Consider the following 21,400-nt stretch of genomic DNA (forward strand, 5'->3'; position numbering starts at 1 on the left):
TTTACATAATTAAGAATATTAATAATAATTATTAACTTATATGACTAGGGATGGCAATGGGCACCGCCCGCAGCGGGTTTGCCATTACCAAACCCAAACCCGCACAAAATTTAAATTACCAAACCCACCCGCAACCCGCAGCGGGTTTTAATTTTTTTACAAAAACCCACCCGCAGCGGGTTTTAACAATTACCAAACCCGCAATGGTATCCGGCGGATTTTTTGCGGGTTTTCGTATTTAAAATCACAAATGTTTAATATATAAATTTATAATAATAACCTCAAATTCCATATAACATACTCAATTTTATATTTAAATAATGTAAATGAAAAATTAAAATTTCCACATCAATTCAACACAAATTCTCAAATTTAAGTATAAATTACACAAATCCATTTAAAAAACACAAACTAGTATCTAAAAATAATAATTACATTTCATATTATCATTTAAAACAAGCTCCAAGAGAAGATATTCATTTCATTCACCACCATAAGCACCCATCCAACACAATGCCTATAATAATAATTAAGATTAATATTTTCAAATACTAATTCGAAGGACTTTAGATTATGACTTTAGAATAGGATATAGGCCACATACACACATACACAACTTTGAGCCTTTGGCTATTTGGTAATTTAATTAATGACATTATTTTCTTTATACATTTTTAGATTAAAATTAAATTAAAAATATTTGAAAAAAATATTACGGGTTTGGTGGATATCCATGCGGGTATCCACCGGATATAAGGTTAATACCAAACCCACCCGCATCCATGTGCGGGTTTTAATTTATAATACTAAACCCGTCCGCAACGGGTAAAATTACCCGCAACGGGCGGGTTTTGGCGGGTGGGTTTGGACGGGTTTGGGGGTTTGCGGGTACAATTGCCATCCCTATATATGACTAACATTAATCATAAAATAAATAGTTTATTTTAAAAATATTTTTTTTCACTTTGTAATTTAAAATTACAATTCTTTAAATAAGGAAAAATTATAATTTAAAATAATTAACTCTCAATCCGAGATAAAGTAAACACATAAATTAGATTTTGATTTTTATTCCACACTTCCATTCTAGTGAAAGTAAATAACTTACTTATACTTCACACTTGCAATCTCAACAATCCTAGAATTTTCACTCGTTAAGATTCTCAATCGAATCCAAAAAGTAAATTCTACTTTAATTCACTCTAACGTGATGCGAGCATTAATAATTCATTATTTTTTGCGATGACCAGTGACAATCTGAATAAAAATATGTTTATTTGAATCAGAGTCGCACAAGTAAGTCTTGTGATAATTCGTCTAATAATCGTGTTAAGTAAAGGATTGTTGTTTACCGACATGTCAACTAGTTTACAATTTAGGTGTAAGTTATGTTCAAAGCTATTAGATGTTATCAGAGGGCAAACTGCAATTTATCCCAATTAAAATAATAATCTTTAATTTACCTCTAAAAATACTATTACAAATAGAAAAAAATTCAATTTACCTTTCACATATCATTATTATTTTTTTGTTAATTTTTACAGTTAAGTGAAAAGTTCTCAATGGTCAACTAACCGATAAAAAGTTAAAACTCAAATTTTTAATATAGTTTAAATTTCTACATATACCCAAGTTTTTAGTAAATCCTAATTTGCACCCAAGCTTTCAATAAATTTCACTTTATACCCAAATTATTAATTTTTGTATTTTTTTTCTTTCTTTTCAAAATAAGAATATAGATTTCTTTTTCACTTTGTTCTTTTTTCTTTTTTTTTTCATTTTCAAGCTAATTTTTTCATCTTTTCCATTCACTTTTTCCTTTTCTTTATTTCTGTCAAAATTAAATATAGCATCAAGCAATTTAAAAATCCATCACTCCTCGCCACCGTCTCATAATCTTTTTCTATAAGGAAAAAAAATTAAAAACTAAATAATATTAATTTATTTTTTGCATTAATATAAAACAATACTATTTTCTAGAGTACCGTCCATACTAAAAAAATATTTTAGTGCAACTTAATGCACTATATTAAAATACACTACACCTAATGCCAAATGAACCCTTTACTCAGTACACTAGCACACAGTCAAAGACAGAGAAGTAGGAGTGTTTCTCACAATCACAAATGGGACATGTCTGCCTCCACAAGCCAACATATTATTTTCAACCATTTAATTAGAAGTATCCGACACGTGTTCAGTTTCGAGACCCAATTCTTCCATTTATCAGCCATTTCAAAGCACCCTGTAAACACTCTGTTTTGCTGAGTTCTGACAACGCCTCACCTCCGAGATGGAATAATTATCCACTCTTCTCGACGACTTGTTTCAACGCATCAACTTTTAACTATGCAATTCCTTGCTAGGTTTGCTATTTGCTCTCAATCCGCTGCCATGAGGAATGGGAAATCATATTGGAAGCAGGACAGCGGTCTCGAAGTTGTCCAGTAAAAATTTCTGTTGCTCAACCAAAACTCAAGTGAACGTCAAAAATCATACATTCACAGCTCTCGAGTGAGACTACGAAGGTAGTACTTATATTTTTACACGAGATGGATTCTGATTGTTTTCAGTGGTGCTTTGTTCTTCCCTGCGGCCATCCTAAGCCAGCATTCCCAATGTTTCCAATTGCTTCCAAAGGCTCCACCAACCCCTTTGTTGAGTTGCCAAGCGTCTCCCCCTGCAGAGGTTTTCATATCAGAAGAAAGAGATGAGAACAGCTTCAAGCTCATCTTGGCCGTTGAGTTGGTCAACAATCTCATTTGTTAAAACCGTTAATTTGAAAGTTGGCACCAAAACAAGCAATAAATAGTCCCAAATATTTTGATTTGAATGACACTTCACACTAGTGTTGGGGCCGATTAAACTATTCTTTTTACCTAGTTCAGACACATTGTAATAACAGTGTAATTATATGCAATATAGACTATTTTACTTGGTAGAGGCTCTCTAACTTCGATTATTTTCTACATAACGATAGATTCTTATTTTTATTGTCTTCAACAGAATGTCAGGAAAACAATACGATGATCTGATTACCTCTTTCCAACCCATGCTTTCTAAAATATTTCTGGCATAACTACCAGTTCCAAATGACATTTTTAAGGCTTCAGCTGCAGCATCCTCTGTACGAGTAGAATCAGGGGATAATTCTCTTCCATCATCACCGATTGCAGCTCTCTTTTGTCCTGGACCCACACCAATACCACCATGCAAGGTTCTTCTCTCAGCTGCTCTATCCCTATATGCACAGCTTCTATGCTGGCAATAGAGCGGAAAAAGCATTACAAGGAAACAAGGAAAAGGGGAAAAAAAAATTGCATGTGATTACTAGGCTATATATAAGCAGCAATAGCAGAGCACATTTGAATTTAAGATGCTGACATACATCACTCATGGTGCAAAGTCAACGTCGACTCAAACATGATGACATTATTGATGCAGAATATGCAGTGTCCTACACATTCTCTCAAAGGAAAAAAGAGTCCTATACATAAGATACTGAGGTATATCCATAAATGAAAAAGCGCTCAATTGATAAAAAAGTTGAATTCGAAAAACAGTTTATCAACAACTCCACTGAACAATTTTTCAAATGAATAAATGATAATCCTACTAATATCCAGCTGACACAAAATGCAGAAAAATGACAATGAGAGATTGGCCTATCGCAATGTTTTTGAAGAGCAACAGCATTAGTTACTGCCAATAGGGCAATTCACCATCATTATTACTCAAACCATCTTCCTTGAAATGTTAGTATGTCTTATCACAAGTAAAACTAATTCTTCAAGTATCTTTTAGGCACTTTCTATACAATATATATTCGTCAAAGATATATAATAGGTATCTCAGCAACAAATGATTACCTTTCCAAACGCAGCAAGATGATCTGGCAAATTGGGTGTACCCTTGCACTCAATAACTTCATCAGATGATTTTGATTCAATATTTTTAGTCGGTTCGGACCGAGGAGAAATTTCTGGAAAGCCCCAGTCCTTTGTTGGGTTACAAGAATCGTAACATGACAAGGAAGCTAGATATTTTGCACTAGGAGTCCGCAATCTGTACACTTGTCCTGAATGGGGTATATTGAAAAGCAGCCACATAAGTTCACAATTATCAATCATATAGTCACAAACAACATTGTAAATGTTTTTTAGAATTTCAAATCACCACATTATTTTTCGTTCTTTTTGTCCTCAACAAATGAAGCATATAAAATAACAAACAATAACGTCCCACTTGAATCACTAGATTGTACATGCTTTTAAATGGACAAAAGGCATATGCAAACCTGTTGTAACTCGTACCAGATCTCGACGAACCTCACATATTGGAGCGGTTCTCAAAAGACCACCACCAGAAGGCATTGAAGGATGGAGCTTCACCGACCGTCTCACCAAGTACCCAACCAGTCTAGCCACCTGATCTTTTCCACGCTTTCTGCGTTGTCTAACTCTTGACCATTCCCACAACTCAACAACTGGGAGCCCCAGATCTGGGTTTTCCTCAGGTTGAGTAACTTGACCATACTGAGATCTCCAATTTTCTTCTTCCCAACAAACACCTACTAAAAGTTGCTCGTAAGTTTCAAGCTAAATGTATGCATTTTCTTTTCATTTTATGAATTTATAAACGTCTTCCAAAGAGAACAAAGAGTTGATAATTTATGAGTCTTAACTGAATCTAGCTGAAACATTTTTCATATCTAGCAAAAGGGGTACAAATCTGTGCTTTTTGGACGACAACACATAGAGATTAAACAAGCAGTGGATTTAGGAATCAAAATGGATATGAAGTGATTTATAACTGATAGAAGGGATAAACCTTCTTCTGAGACTTCCTCACTTGAATGAATAAAACCATCCTCCGGGATCCATTCCCCTTCTTCTAGCTCACTATCTCCTGCATCCAAATAATATAGAACAGCTTATGCCTATTTGAAATTATTACAGCAATTAAATTTCAGTAAAATGATGTACAGAGAAAATGTAACCAACCATCAGCTGAAACCTTAAATTTCTCCCCCTCATCAGTCCCCAGAGTTATCATTGCACCATCATCAGCAGTGGCTACTTGGTTATAACCAGACAGATAAAGGTCAATCAGTGTTTCTTCTAACCTGAATCCAATGAAAACCATCATTAGGAAAGATATATTGCAGCAACACCACACTAAAAACAGCAACATGGACCAACAACAGGAGTAGCTGAAGTAGCTTACCATGCTGATGGTGGAGGAGGATTTTCAGGCGTTTGATTGATAGAGTGCTCCATATGTCCTGTTGATGAAAGGACTAGTTAATTGATCGAAGTCTCACCACCGAAGAAGAGATGCCTGTTGTTAACTAAAACTGTAAAAGATACTTTACGAAGTAGGCTCACTAGCTGCTTTAGCAAATAGGAGATTAACTGTGTGTCAGATAGAATAATAATTGATCATCTAACTTTTTCTTTTCCCCTTTTAATATTAAGTATAACGATGGATTTATCAGTATCTGATGGAGGAGGGCGTGTCTCAGTACCCAACTAGTTCCATTGGATTTGGAAGCTCAAAATTCCAACCTGGTAATTCTATACTGAGTTAGGTGAAATTAGATGCCTAACATGCATGACTCTCTGGCAAAATTCTTAAAGCGAACCCATTACTTCTATGACAACAGCAATTTACAAGCCAAAGATGCAGTTAAATGGATTACCATGATCATTTGATCCAGAAAACATACACTACAGATACAAGCACAAACCCATCAAAATCGTCAACCATCAGCTAACATGTTGTTTGTACAGCACCATGTAAGTTGTGTTGTATATAACTACATTGCCAAGCCATGCTTGTATAGAAATCACGAATTGGTCTTCCTAAATCACATTTTACAACACAAACAACATGGTACGTATGATACATAACAGTCAGCATGGCTCACCTTGACTGGACTCATCCTGACCACTTCTTACGCACATGTAATCTTCAGATTCATGTAGCTGGATTGACGAGTAATCATCACAATCACCACATACTTGTTTCCTTTGCTCATCTTGAACAGGATTCTCAGTGGCAGTTCCTTCACGTGAACTTCTATCACATTCATCAACCTGACAGTTTACGAAACCAGCGCTTATGATTGCTACTTGAATAAAATAAATAAATAAATAAATTTAAAAAAAGAAATCTAATAAAGGCGTTACCTTGTAAGACTCCAACAGCACATAATTGCCATTCTCAAATTTGTAATAAAGACCATCTCTACTACTATAGTACCATCCAGCGTTAGGGTCATGGTAAAATCCACTACTGCAGCAATTTGAGACAGAGAAAATTAGAATTAGAATTGTAAAAAAGTAATAGTAATAGTCATAATAAATGATAAATGGTAAAAGCATTTCAATAACATATTTTACTTTACTTAAGCCGAGTAAAATCCAGAAAATATATTAAACGCAGATTCGATTACAAAAGTTAAAAAATTTAAACGGTGTAATTCTATATGATATTGCTATGGCAACGAGACTCTCGAAGCAGCTCAATAAAAAAGAAAGAAATAAAGAAATAAAGAAAGAATCTATAGGTAGAAACACAAGAACAAGAAAAAAGAAAACCATAAACCTGGCATGAAAGAAGAGCTGACTTGCTTCGTCCCACACAAAGAGATCGCTGCTTTTTGTTTCTTTCGAATCATCTGGTTCGTTTGTTCCCGCCATTTCTTTTACCGCTTCTCTCTGTTCAGCTCCGAAAAGCTGAAGTTGGAAGAATATTCAAAACTCACCCAGCGTTTTATTGACAGGCGGAGTTTTTTCTGAAATTAGCACTTTTTTCGGGCTCTGGTGACCTCCCAGCCAAAATCACAAACAGGTAAACCAAAAACAAATAAATAAGTTGAAAATTCGGATTAGTAGTGGGCTGACTGAGGTTTGCACGTGCGCCTCGCGTGAGACCAGAGCTCAACTTTCTTTCCATATTTAAGTTAGGTCACGGCCCAGGGGAGCAAACCCCCATTCCCGTCAAATGAGGAGAAAGGTTCGAAAAGTTGCGATTGGGCTTTGGAAGCTTAAAACCTGAAACGGGCCCATGACGAGGTAATGTACTGCAGTCACGACAGGACATAATACGCCCAAGAATGTTGTATGTCCAATATGATGTGTCATAAGAAGAGAACAATTGAATGGATGAGGTCGTGTAATAATAATTACAGGAGACAGAGCTGACGAATGAACCATAGTGTGCACAGTGACAAATTTCGGGAAGGGTACATGATGACAAAGTATCGGCTTCGGCGCCCAGGAAATACAAAATTGTCTATCATAACTTTGTCGCTTCTGATAATCGGTGGGTTTATTTTGTCTTTAATTTTACCTTATTTTAGAAAGGAGACGAGTACTGGACAGAGGACATATTAACAAACGCGCGCGTCGAGAATTGGATAAATAGATTGGCTGGATTGGTACTCCCTGCATCATGCATCCACCTCACTGCTCTCAAACTGTTGATCAGCATTAGTAAGGCCAGACTTGACTTGCGACGTGGCATCTGCTTAAACTGTATTTGTGGCTCGTTAGCTGCACCCTCGCCTCGTGGACTGAATAAATGCAGATATTGCCGCATCCGTGTCACGCTCGGCCTCCTTCATGTCCACGTGCTCCTCAGGACATGGCACGGACAAACGCAAACCCCGCCACTTTGCGTTTCTCATTTTGTGATTTTTAATTAATGTTTTATAAAAATCAACCTATACGTACGCGGACTTGAAAATGGAGAAATGCCCCTGCCTCGGCTGCGCTGGCTAGTAGCTACTAGTAGTAGCTTCACCACTACATCCGTCCATGCGCGTGCGATTCGCGCTAATTTTCTGCAATCAGGGACAAATTAGTAAATACAATTCAGTTAGGCTTTAAGTTTGTTTCGCTAATCTATGGCGCTAGAGCTGGCAAAATTTGACATGACTCGATTATCCGACACGAATACGACAGCAATAAATAGATATGAGTTGTTGAATTTACACGATTATTAAATGGGTCGGGTCCGGATTAACACGATTTTTTTCCGTATCAGGTTAGGGTTAAAATTCTTGACCCATTTACCTGATTAATGACCCGATTATATTTTCTATTTTAAAATAATTTACAGATTCTTGTCATCAAAACTCAAATATTAGGATGATTTTTTTATTTTTTAAAAGGATGAATATAGACACAATATTTTATTTATAAAATTTTAAATACATTTAGAGCTTTAATAGTGTAAATGTATAAAATATTGGTAGACATGTATATTTTATAATATCGATATATAATATTATTTACACATATATAATTAAAACCTCAATAGTGTATGTAATATTTTAGTAGATATGTATATTTTATAATATTGATAAATTATATATGTATGTATGGATGTATGTATGTATGTGCATACACATGTATGACAAATTGTAAATATTTGATGTAACTTTTGTTTAATATATAGATATTAAGTGGGTTATTGGGTAATTCGATTATTTTTTCGTGTCGGGTTTGGATCTCAATATTTTGACACGATTATTAAATGGACCGAATTTAGGTTGACCTAAATTTGACACGACACGAAACTGACATGACACGAACATAATCCAATGACCCGTTTTACCAACGCGACTGCGGCGCATGGGCCCGGGGCGGCAGCAATAACTACAGGCCTCCGTTAGCTAGAAACTTCTAAGGGACCCTGTAAAATCATTTTTTTAAAATTAATTTTGTGAGGATCCTCTATCTTTATAGGGATTGCCATTTTCTGATAGGTCTATGCAACTCCCACTTTAATTTAATTAATTGCATTCACGTACAGTCCAGTCGCTTACACACATTTCTTTGCCTCTTTGGTGTTATTACTTTGTGGTACGACTAATCAAATTGCACTGAACAATCTATCTCTAAAATTCACTTTCTCAATCACAATTCTCTCGTCCTAAATAGTATGACATCGCGGTTTGTACAGTGCGCTACTCAATAAAGAAAAACTATTCGACGGCATCAACCATCGTGGATTGATCTAATCAACAAATCTTTTGGTTTTTAGACATTATATACAGCTTAATCTGCATTTGGATTGTTGACATTTCGCTACAAGTCTAGATCTTGAGACAGCCATTGATAAAGCCAAAGGATGAGAGTAGAGCATCCATGCAATTAAGACTGTGGCGTTAAGAAGTGTGTGAGATGAGAGTCTCCTTGCAGTTAGTTGCAAGTTGGCTGCAATCGAGACATATACAGTAAAGAAATTCGAGAAACATCTTGAAAAGCAAAGTTCGACAACTTGCAAATAAAGACGTAATTAGAGGGCCGGCGACTGGGTGAACAAAGAAAAGATTTTCCAATATATTTTAGTTCCCTGAGGCTTACTTTACATTACAATATCTTTGATCTTTCAAAGGGGAAAGGGCAAAAAGAACAAAACAGCTTACTTCATAATAGACCCCGCTTTAAGAAAAATGGTCCCCCGATCCAATACGTTTCCAAGCTAGAGGTACTCATTCAATTCTCAAATCTTGAAACCACACTGGATTTCTTGACCTTCGCAAACGTACATTTGCACGTAAAATTTGCTATTAATATTGGATCGGATTGATCTTCAACTCAAGCGAATAATCTCCAGGGTCTCAATGTATAACATACACCCACGAGCTAGGGATTTTGAAGAATCAAACTCATGAATTTGAGGGGCATAAACGTATGCTATTCTTAGCTTCATACTTCTGTAACATCCAAGACAACAGTTGAAATATTACCTTTTAGCGGTAGGTCTACGGATACTATTGGAAATATATATCTAAATATATATATATATATAGGGTTTTATCACTTTGAGGTCACCCATGGAGAAGCATGACCAAGAGTAAATGATCATTTTGAATTACAACTCTATAATATCTTAAATATTATAGTGAAATTTATTAAGTGATCATTAAGAAGATGATTAATCCAACAATTGTTTAAACTTATTTAGTGATCATTAGGAAGATGATCACTACTCTTAAAATGTTATAAATAGAGTGTAAATCTATAGATAAGAGGTTAAGCAAAAAATAAGTAAAGTGTAATTTGAAGAAAATTCAAATCAACAGAAGCTTAGAGGGTTCTTGCAACATGAATTGAGAAGATTTTCCAACTTTATGATCATTTTCCGACCATAAATCAGCAGTACAACCTTAATTTATTGGTTTTCCTCATATAATCTGAATATGTATTTAAATTCAAAATTACAAATTTTTATGTTAATTCTGACTCGAAAATCAATAGACACATTCTTTAGTAAAGATTAGAAATGGATAAACCGGAATCACAGTTATACCCCATAAAAATTTGTTAGTTGAATGACACAAGAAAGCAAAAGTAACTCCAACTTCTGCTTTGTTTCCACACACAAGCAATTCACAACCAAGCTTCTACTATAACCTAATGTCACCTATAGATTCCTCGATCTTTCCCCACCTGAGCTTCTATATATAGTATGCACCACCGCTTCTGGCCGTTATGACACACACAAACTAATAACTTAGAGACGTCCATAATAAAATCTCTCCAGTCCTCTCAATTAAACTTTCTTACAATTACTGTGCATGGCTCCAAGCTTAAGCAAAAATGTGCTTGATGCAATTGGCCTCCTTGACAGTCAAATACCACCATCTATTTCTCTGGAAGGTTCGAACTTTCTCGCCAATGGCCATCCAATTTTCACCCAAGTACCCATAAATATCATAGCCACCCCATCACCATTTACCTCAGCAAACAAGACCAAGCACATGGCCGGCTGTTTCGTGGGGTTTGACGCTGACGAGTCAAGTGACCGGCACGTTGTACCCATCGGCAAGCTCAATGGTATCAGGTTCATGAGCATATTTAGGTTCAAAGCCTGGTGGACCACCCACTGGGTTGGCAATAGCGGAAAAGACATGGAGCACGAAACCCACTTGATGATCTTGGACAAAAATGACTTGGGCCGCCCCTACGTCCTCCTTCTTCCAATCCTGGAGGGACCCTTTAGAGCTTCTCTTCAGCCTGGAACCGACAACTACGTGGACATGTGCGTGGAAAGTGGGTCCTCACAGATTCGTGGCTCGAGCTTTAGAAGCTGTTTGTATATGCGTGTCGGTGACGATCCTTACAGTCTTGTTAAGGAGGCGATGAAGGTCGTAAGGGTTCATTTGGGGACGTTTAAGCTACTTGAAGAAAAAACAGTGCCAGGTATCGTAGACAAATTTGGTTGGTGCACTTGGGATGCATTTTATCTTCAAGTGCACCCAAAGGGTGTTTATGAAGGAGTCAAAGGCTTAGTGGAGGGCGGGTGCCCTCCAGGACTGGTCCTTATTGATGATGGGTGGCAGTCCATTTGCCATGACGATGAACCCATCATTGATCAAGAAGGAATGAATCGAACGAGCGCTGGCGAACAAATGCCATGCAGGCTCATAGATTTTGAAGAGAATTATAAATTTAGGGACTATAAGAGTCCCAGGGTGCCCTCCAATAAAGGGATGGGTGCCTTTGTTAGGGACTTAAAGGATGAGTTTAAGAGCGTAGAACATGTATATGTATGGCATGCATTGTGTGGATATTGGGGTGGGATTAGACCCAATGTTGCAGGCATGCCTGAGTCTAGGCTCATTGCTCCTAAATTGTCGCAGGGTTTGCACACGACTATGGAAGATTTGGCTGTGGAAAAGATCGTCGATAATGGCGTTGGATTGGTCCCGCCGGAGCTGGTCCAAAATTTGTACGAGGGACTTCACTTTCATCTCGAATCAGTGGGGATTGATGGTGTCAAAGTTGATGTTATTCATGTAAGCTGTTACATTCTTAACCTCTTTTTTATAGTACAAATTATAAATTAACACTTTGACTTGGATGCTTCTAGAAGGCTAGAGAGTCATTAATTAGGGGACATTAATTAATTCATCTTTTAATTTTACGGTTTTAATGTCTGCGTCTGCGAGGTGTGCCATTATAGCTTGATCCAATGAGGTCATTGAACTATGCTTTCATAAATTAATTTAAAAATTAGATACAGGACAAATAATTACGCTTGGGAACAGTGTGACGATATTGAGGCATAATATAATAACATATATCTATGGAAATTGAATGTAGGAGAGTGGCATGATGAAATGATGAAAACGACTGCATGTGTTATTGTAAATGAAATTGCAGGATATAATGCCACCTACGTGAAAGAAATTCCCTGTCATCTCACTGTCATGGCTCGTGTCAATTCAGTGAGTTGCCTGCTAGCTTATCATCCTTGGGTGAGTATTAGGAATCTTGTCTTGCTAACACATTGTTGAAAGCACTTTCGACTTTGGGATGATTTTGTGCATTAGCATCCCAAAGTTCTCTTCTCGATCATGTTTATTATTAACGAATTAAGTTGGACCTCAGTATAATTGGTTTGAATTAATTAAGGGTTCTTGTTCTAACCTTAATTGGGTAGAAATTTCTAACTGGAGCAATTTTTCGGGTACATATAAACAGTTGCTTGAGATGGTGGCTGAGGATTTTGGTGGTCGAGTTGAGCTTGCGAAAGCTTATTACAAAGCACTAACTGCTTCTGTCAGGAAACATTTCAAAGGGAATGGTGTGATAGCCAGCATGGAGCACTGCAATGACTTCATGTACCTTGGAACAGAGACCATATCACTCGGGCGCGTGGGTGAGTCTATGTAAAAATTGCATTCAGATACCTCTCCTCTTCTACAGCAGCAACAATAATATGATGGGCTAGCTAACGTAATTTTATCTACGTATCCTGCACAGGAGATGACTTTTGGTGCAGTGACCCAAAGGGCGTAACAAACGGGACATTTTGGCTACAAGGTTGTCACATGGTGCATTGCGCTTACAATAGCTTGTGGATGGGCAATGTCATTCAGCCGGATTGGGACATGTTCCAATCTACACACCCTTGTGCCGAATTCCACGCAGCATCCAGGGCTATCTCCGGAGGACCAATTTACATAAGCGACTCTGTTGGAAACCACAATTTCGACTTGCTCAAAGCCCTGGTGATGCCCGATGGCTCTATTTTACGATGCCAATTTTACGCTCTTCCAACCAGAGATTGCCTCTTTGAAAATCCCTTACACGATGGCAAAACAGTGCTCAAGATTTGGAATCTTAACAAAGTAAGTACATAAACACTACATCACGTTTCTATTAATGAACAATTTCCTTGACAAAAGTTGATAATTATCACATTTCTAAATTCATATACATTTGCAACAGCATACGGGGGTGCTGGGGCTCTTCAATTGTCAAGGAGGAGGATGGTGCTCTGTAACAAGGAAAAATGTTGGCTTCTCTATGTTTTCAAACACTCTGACATGTCTGGCTAGTCCTAATGACATTGAATGGAATAATGGGAAGGACCCAATTTCAGTTAAAGGAGTGGATGTGTTTGCTGTTTACAAGTTCCAAGAAAATAAGTTGAAGCTGTTAAAGTTTTCAGATGACTTGGAGGTCACCGTGGAGCCATTCAATTTTGAGTTGCTTACAGTTTCTCCAGTAACAGTCCTGCCAAAAGGATCAATCCAATTTGCTCCAATTGGGTTGGTGAACATGCTTAACACTGGCGGTGCTGTTCAGTCTCTTGCTTTTGATGATGATGAGAATCTGGTTAGAATTGAAGTAAAGGGTTGTGGAGAAATGAAGGTGTTTGCTTCGGAAAAACCATTGATGTGTAAGGTTGATGGAGCAAGTGCTGAGTTTAGTTATGAAGATCAGATGGCCACAGTTCAAGTTCCGTGGCCTAATAATTCTTCAAAATTGACCGTGGTCGAGTTCTTATTTGAGTGACTCAAAAAAGCCGTTTGTTTTTTGGAAAATGATAAGTGAACTCTAGGACGACAAAAGGAAGACAGAAACGGCAGCCACTTGCTGCCGTTTCGTTTACTTATAATTTCTTTTTTATTGGGCCCACAAATAATAAAATAAGTTTAAAAAAGAAAAATAATATTCTCGCAAAGCTGCCATCTCCAAGCAAAGTCACCTTCGCGTTTGGCTCTTTTCTTTCTCCCTCATCACAACTCTTGCTCTCTCATCTCCAAGCTGCCAGCCGCTGCAACAAGCTCCACCGCAACAGTCCCTTTTCTCACAATAATCGCAGTAGTATTTTGAAGTGATTTGACGACTCTTTCTCTCACATCTGCGATTCAACTCTTTAGAAGTGATTTCACAAAATAACTTTGTATTTGTTTTTCTTTTTTTAAGAATGAAGGATGCGGTAGTGCTTTTTTTTTCCTTTTTTTGGATTGTATTACTTGGTGCTTTGAACGAAATTAATTTGTTTACTAAGTTGTGTGCTTTTGCTTAATCTTTTCTGGCCACTTACATTTTACTTCGTTGAAATTGTAATTAATCTTAGAAGTATCCTGCTGAGGATTGCAACACAAAGAAGCAAATTAAAACAAAACACGGGAAAAGAAGAAAAATAATTAATTAAACAACATAGTCGCTTTAAACACTACAAAAATTACAACAACAAAAAAAAGCTTCACTTTAACTGACAAGCATGGGAATTTTGATCAAAGTTATAAACTCTAAGTTTTTTTTTTTTTATGGCAACGGTGGGCAATAAATTTGATAAACAAACTAGAATAATTTGACCAATATACATAAAGATCTAAGCTCAAGAGGTTGCAAAGTTGATGGAAGAGATAAATGGCAAAGTCAAGAACAAAAGCCAAGAACAACAACAACAAAAGGCTCAGTGATGACATTATTACTAGATCCAAGCTTTTGGAAGTTGGAGTGAAGCTTGATCGCCTTGAATGACTTCTTCAAAACCCACCCTCAAAACCCAACTGATGTTAACAGATCGATTCGTTGGATGAGACAGTTGTGTATGTGAGGGTATGAGAGCAAAGAGACTTGTTGTTGTACTGTTGGGAATGAGGCAACTGCATGCAGACGGGAGAAAGCGGTTGCTGCGGTGGAGCTTATGGTAGCGGCTGGCAACTTGGAGACGAGAAAGAAAGAGTTGCGATGAGGGAGAAAGGAAAGCAGTGTAATGAAGGAGAAAGGAAAGAGGCAGACGCGTGAACTTTGTTATTTTAATATTTTATTTTCATTATTTTTATTTTTTAAACAGAAAGAGAAATAGAAGTAGGACTTACAAAAACGGCAGCGCCCGCTGTCGTATTTGTCGTCCCTTCGTTCATTTAACACTGCTCTTGTTTTTTTATATGAAATTTAAATGGCTCTTAATGAAATATAAATAGGTCTAAATGTATATATTAAAATAATATATTTATATTTTTTAATTTTATGATGTCTCAAGTAACAAGTTTGTTGTTTTTATAACATCTATACTTGATGTAATAATTTAATATTTCTACATTTATGATTTTGAAAGTGTTATATATACTTAAAGTTTGAATAGATATATATTTATTGTGTTTTCTAGTACAATAATTTTTATATGTTATAAATATTTATAAGGCAAGCATATGATATATAATTTATAAAAAAAAATTGATAGCATTATTTTTTACAATTTAACATAGTATCTTTGTATAAAAAAATTATTATTTGTTCGTAAGAGAATTTGTTTAAAATTCAAACTGAATGTATGTTGAGTATTTAATACCAAAGTAAAATTTAAGATTAAGGTAAATTCTAATATGATATTTAATAGTTGGCAGGAAATAAATATATTTCATGAGAGTATTTGTGAGAAAAAAATTGATTATCTATTTAAATATTTTATTCTGAAAAAAAGTATGAAAATTTGTTTTTTTATTTGGATAAAAATGTTTTATAATAAGATTTGAGTACAAAAACAAACAAATGAAAATATCAAACATTTTTAATTAAATTAAATTAAAACTTTAGACATCAAAACAAACAAGTTCCCTGTATTTATTTATTTATTTTTTAATAACATAACTTGCATTGAGTAATGTGGCTATAGTTTTTGGATTTTCGTTAATAAAGTGTTTTTGTTTTTGTATCAATTTATATACCGGCCAATTGTTGTACAAACACTTATACCACACACAAAAAGTAATTGTTTAACTCACAAATTGCACCTTGATTAAATTAAAAGAGCCACATTCAAACGCTCTCTCAATAAAATACAATACAAGATATTAGAAAAATTATGAGCAAAATGTTTGCCTTTTAAAATCTATGCAATTTCTCTCCCAATATTATCGAGGCAACATAACGAATGAGTGAATAATATAGAAATGAAAAAACAAATCGTTCTTTAAAAATCGTTTGATACTGATTATAATGATTAGTAGAGGGAAAAACAAAAAAAGATTTATTGTCTACGAAACGAAAAATCTTTAAACGCAAAGAGCTTGCTATAATCACAATAACAACAAGATTAAGTTCTTTTACCTTTTAAATTATTTAAAATTTGAGTAATATTACTCGTATAATGTTATTGTTGTAATCCAATCTACGAAAGTTACATATATTATTTTTTCAGATATACAAATTAACAAAAAAATTAGACAATTTATTGATTAAATTAACCACAAAGATTGGTTTTAAGATGAGTTTTATATAGGAAGTGGTTATTTGAACCCATGATTTCACTCTTTAGGTTCATTAATTAATAAATTATTTAATTGAACAAAATTACATTTTTAAGGATAAGAGAATTCAGTTAAAAAAAATAAAGGTACTTTCCCACTATGAACCATATCTTCTCTCTCTTTCTTCATTGATGAACTTTATCTCTTCTCTCGAAAATTTTTATTGGCAGTTCATTTACATTCTAACTTGCTATGATTAACGATAAATTCTCATCAATCATAAAGCCTCTATAATTTCATGAGAACATAAATTAATGGGCTCAAATTGTCTGGGTCTTTTATTTAATAAGTTTACCTTTTATAATATAAGGTGACTAAATTGTCTTAAAAAATATGAGATCTTATTTTAATAATTTTTAAAATTTAATTATGGCCTCATTTCAGATTGAGGTTGAAACTTAATAAGCTGTTTATTTAATAATTTTCTCTATTTTGACGGTAACTTTTAAAAGCATATATGAATTGTTTTTTCTAAGCAATTTATTAAATAAGCTACCACATCTTTTTAAAGTTTCTATTATAACCTTAATTAATATTTAATAAAGATAGTTAGTCATATTTTTGCATACACGCTAATATATGAGCCATTAAATATAATATTACCACCACAACTACTATATATTATCTCTAATATTAAAGTTTTGATCTAGTAAGTTCATATTTTTCATATTATACTTGTATTTTCTATAAGATTAAAAAAAAGCTTGTATATAATTATATAATTTTTTTTGGCAAGGTTTTTTGAATTATGAAGAATTTCACATGAAAATTAACCATAATTTTTAAAATCAATTTCATAACCATGGCTTTTAACATTCAATCTATTTATACTTTTTTTTATAGTTATAATGTTTATTGCAACAAGTTTAAGGCAAAAGTAATGCATATTACTATTTTATTTTATCTAGATTAGATATTAATATGAATTTTTATCATATTTTATGTAACAAATTATTAAATTTTTTTTACTTAATATAATTTTAAGTGTTTTAAAAAGAAAAGGGCATGTCTATTTTTATCATTATATAATAAAATAACACGTTTGTAGTAAAATTTACTAAACGCATGTACACTGCTTTTCAAACTCACAGTAATAGCAACAACACAATTTATCAAACACTAAATTATTTTTTTAATTAATTACTTATTACATCGACACATCATAAACAACTTATTTAACCAGTAATCCCAAACTGCCCTCATATTTGATTAACTCTGTAAACTTTTTGTTTTATTTAAACTTTTTTAAAATAATGTAAATTTATTGTAATTATCTGTTAAAAGTGGGCCGAATTTGGAAAACTTGCTGGACGGAAGTGCGATCAACGTGAGGGAGAGAATAGAAGATTCCGTGAAGTGTCGTACTCTATCTGGCCTTTTAATCTTGATCACGTTGTATCCCAGCAAATCACTAACTGTGCTTTGTGAGTGGCGCAGGGAAGAGAAGTAAATTGAAATTCCCTAATCACTGTTCACGATCCTCGGATTTGTTAAACCAACATCAGCGGAAGAGGAGATAATTTTTGAACTTAAAAAATTGAATTACAAAAATACAATGAGAAACTCAAATTCGTGGACTTATAAAGATAAGGAAATCACAGAACTTTCCAGAACGCATCATCAAACTGACGATTCCTCAGACGAAGCAGATGGCGGAGACTATGGATTTCAAGCTCTTTCCTCTGATTCAATTCAGCTTCGGCCCAAGCACAAACCTACACGGGTCAGCCTCAGGGTATTTCCTCTCCCTCATTACAATTTCGTTTTCCTTTTTCAATTCCGAGGAATTTCTTGTTTTTAGTTATTAAAGACTTCTTTTTCTTTTTCTTTTTTTTTCCCTCCCCTTCCGTATTGTAATTTTATTTTTATTTAGTTCATATTGATAATAGATTTTGGATTGTTTGATTTTTAAAATTATGGCTAAGTTCCACGAGAAACGTTAATTTTTGAATAAATGTTGTGGCTGCTTTGTGTTTTCATTGTTGGTTATATGTATTTGAAGTGGTGCTTTGAATGATGGCACGCAGAGTAAGGGTTCTGTGGATGGCGGTGAAGCGGATTTGATCTCTGAGATTGATCAGAAGATCAAGGAACATGTTGGTAGTGTGTTACATGAGGTGAGCGGTCTGAGTGCACGAGTGACTCAGTTAGAGAGTAGGATGCGTCGAGTGGAGAATTCTGTTGACGATTTGAAGGTAGCCATCGAATATAATTATGGGAAGACTGATGGAAAGCTTAGGGAGCTGGACAATATTATGAGAGAGGTATTCTTTTACATCCAAAGTCTTTTGTTTTTTGCGATGTTAATGCTTAGTTTGTAGTTTTTGTTATTAAATTTCATGCATATGCTGAAGTTGTAAGAATGCAAAATTGTTTATTCAACCCATCTTGTAGGAATCATCAGGTGGTAAAGCAACATAAAAAAGCTAGATTAATCAGTTTTAACTTCATTTAATTATTGATATACATGAGTACCCATAGAATGCAATCTCTCTCTCTTGGCTGATTGTCTGTGATATTGTTGTACGTATGGTAACTGTTAATCATAATGTTAATGATTGTGCACATGTATTGGTAGTATCTTTTCACATTGCGTTGGAACAGTTTATCAATTGCTATAAACTTTTTGTTTCTTCATTTCTTGTGGTTTTTATTTATTTATTTATTTTTCCGTTTGAGGATTGTTGTCTTATTATGCAGTTGGTCAGTGTAAATTTGTTCAAGGTCACTATCGATCCATCTGAATCTTGCAATTCAGTCCTCTAGGCTTTTCCTTTGTATTCAATCCTTTAAAACAGTTTTCATTCTACAAGGCTGCCTTTGGAGAAGACTTTCTGCCATTAATATCTTTTAAGAAGTTGGTTTGCTGGGTCACATGTTTAAAGACATCTTCTTCTCAAGCTCCTGTATAAATTATCAGCAAAAGGGTATGGATTAGTTCTAGAATTAAGTGCTGGTAATCTTTTGAGTGATTTTGGGACATAAACAGTCATGGATTTTCTTCGTTTTTATCTGTCTTCTATTTTGGCATACTTAGTGTTTTTAAGAGAGGTGAATTTAGTTGCAATGGCAGTTGATTTCTTGACAAGTCTGTAATCTGGCCGAATACATGTTCACTGTGTTAATATGCAGTTGTGCATCACAAATTTGCATTGACAGACATGATTTATCATTGTCTTTTTTGTAATATACTAATATATAATGATTGACTTTTATTTTGAATGTCAATGGGAAGCAACAGAAACTTGTATGTTCAATAGAATCAGAATTTCTCATGGAGGTTCCGTCGACAATCAACATCAGATTTTGTTTTGCAGTTTTATGTTGGTGTTAGCTGGCATTTACTTTTAAAGGTTTGTGTCCCTGTGCAATCTAATGTGATTTCTTTCAGGTTCAAGGTGGTATTAAGGACTTGAAAGATAAACAAGAGATAGCAGAGGTTCAACTGCAGCTGGCAAAACTTCAATTGTCCAAGGGTGACCCCCAATTGGGAAAGCAGAGCAGCACCTCTCAAACTGATTCATCTAAAGAAGATGCTCCTTCAAATCCTGTTGCTTCTCCACCCCAACCTGCTTCTCTCCCTTCTAGTATTCCTCATAACCTACATCATCAGAACCCTCTGCCTCTGCCTGCAGCAACTGCTCCACAGCTTCCTAGCCAATTAGCAGAGAATATTACCCCCTCTTTTGTGCAAGGACCACAATACGAGTCTTACAGCCCATCAACTTTTCTGAATCTGGAAACCACACATCAACAATACCATACGCATACAAATCAGCAGTCACAGCCACCTGCTGCTGCACTGTATCAAAATAATCAGCCAAAACCTATGGAAGCCACACATCAGCAGTATCATTTGACTTCAACTCAGCAATCACAGCCACCACCTCCAACACTGCATCAACCTTATCAACCATCACCTCAACCTCCATCAGTGTCACAGTTGGACCAGCAGCCTCATCTGCACCCACCTCTCAGTGCAGCTTATTTTCAAGCACATCATCCATCAAGCCAGCACCCTGGACTTGTTTCTTACTTGCCATCTCAAAGCATCCGACAATCCTCTTCCTCTCTAGCACCTGCTGGGTTTTCCCCAGCCCAACAGTTAAATGTGGATTCTACTCAGCCAATGCATGACCAAACTCCGAGAAGGCCTTATTCAGAGTACCGTTCTGGGTATTCATTGATGCCAGAGCACTCAAATTCCAAGAATCTCTATCCCTATGGTGAATCACCTTTTGGCTCCAGCGGTACAAATATGAAACTTTTGCGATCTTCAACATCTCCTTCGGAACCTAGTGGTGGAAGTAGTTTCTCTCAATTGCCAACAGCCAAGATATTACCTCATGCTATTCCAATGGCATCTAGTGTGGATAGTGAATCAGCTTCTGTTGGGAGTGCAAACAGGGTGCCTGTTGATGATGTTGTTGACAAGGTTGCCACAATGGGCTTCCGGAGAGACCTGGTGAGAGCAACTGTGAGAAAACTGACAGAAAATGGGCAGTCGGTAGACCTCAATGTGGTGCTGGACAAGCTGATGAATAATGGGTAAGTCCAGCCTTGGAATGATAGGTTAGCTTGTGTTATTGTGTGTTCCCTCTGGGCTTGGTTTGATTTGGTCTGTATAAAATTCGAACTACATTTCTGTATCAACATTTTCGAGTTAGGAGATCATTCATACTGTTTTTTTATTGGGTTGATGTGTAATTTAACATATTAATGTGGTACCAACAAATCACACTGAATTCTATTGGGAGAGGAAAAAAACACACACACACTGATTATGCATGCCAATAATAGTTCTTAATAATGTATTTTCTTTCTTCA

At 35.4% G+C, this 21,400-nt stretch overlaps 3 protein-coding genes across 4 annotated transcripts; 2 read left to right on the top strand and 1 right to left on the bottom strand.

The window, feature by feature from the left end:
* Nucleotides 1-1,919: 1,919 nt before the first annotated feature.
* Nucleotides 1,920-6,933, bottom strand: LOC102611874 (uncharacterized). 2 transcript variants are annotated; one of them, XM_015529927.3, is made up of 10 exons: nt 6,610-6,933; nt 6,192-6,297; nt 5,930-6,098; nt 5,227-5,284; nt 5,004-5,125; nt 4,831-4,908; nt 4,298-4,573; nt 3,870-4,078; nt 3,040-3,261; nt 1,920-2,680 (listed from the first exon to the last, which is right to left on the bottom strand). In XM_015529927.3, exons 1-10 carry the CDS (start codon nt 6,702-6,704, stop codon nt 2,570-2,572), a joined length of 1,446 nt encoding a protein of 481 aa, XP_015385413.2. In that variant the 5' UTR covers nt 6,705-6,933; the 3' UTR covers nt 1,920-2,569. The 2 variants fall into 2 exon arrangements, with proteins under 2 accessions (XP_015385413.2, XP_006476846.2); XM_006476783.4 differs by having other exon boundaries at nt 4,298-4,570; nt 6,610-6,898.
* Nucleotides 6,934-10,298: 3,365 nt separating this feature from the next.
* On the top strand, nt 10,299-14,321 carry LOC102612163 (galactinol--sucrose galactosyltransferase-like). The gene is made up of 4 exons (XM_006476784.4): nt 10,299-11,815; nt 12,504-12,681; nt 12,786-13,153; nt 13,254-14,321. Exons 1-4 carry the CDS (start codon nt 10,595-10,597, stop codon nt 13,821-13,823), a joined length of 2,337 nt encoding a protein of 778 aa, XP_006476847.2. The 5' UTR covers nt 10,299-10,594; the 3' UTR covers nt 13,824-14,321.
* A 3,550-nt stretch (nt 14,322-17,871) lies between these two features.
* Nucleotides 17,872-21,400, top strand: LOC102612466 (uncharacterized). The gene is made up of 3 exons (XM_006476785.4): nt 17,872-18,308; nt 18,601-18,837; nt 19,965-21,400. Exons 1-3 carry the CDS (start codon nt 18,129-18,131, stop codon nt 21,123-21,125), a joined length of 1,578 nt encoding a protein of 525 aa, XP_006476848.2. The 5' UTR covers nt 17,872-18,128; the 3' UTR covers nt 21,126-21,400.

This window comes from Citrus sinensis, chromosome 3 (genome assembly GCF_022201045.2).
Source record: "Citrus sinensis cultivar Valencia sweet orange chromosome 3, DVS_A1.0, whole genome shotgun sequence".
NCBI classification, from domain to species: domain Eukaryota; kingdom Viridiplantae; phylum Streptophyta; class Magnoliopsida; order Sapindales; family Rutaceae; genus Citrus; species Citrus sinensis.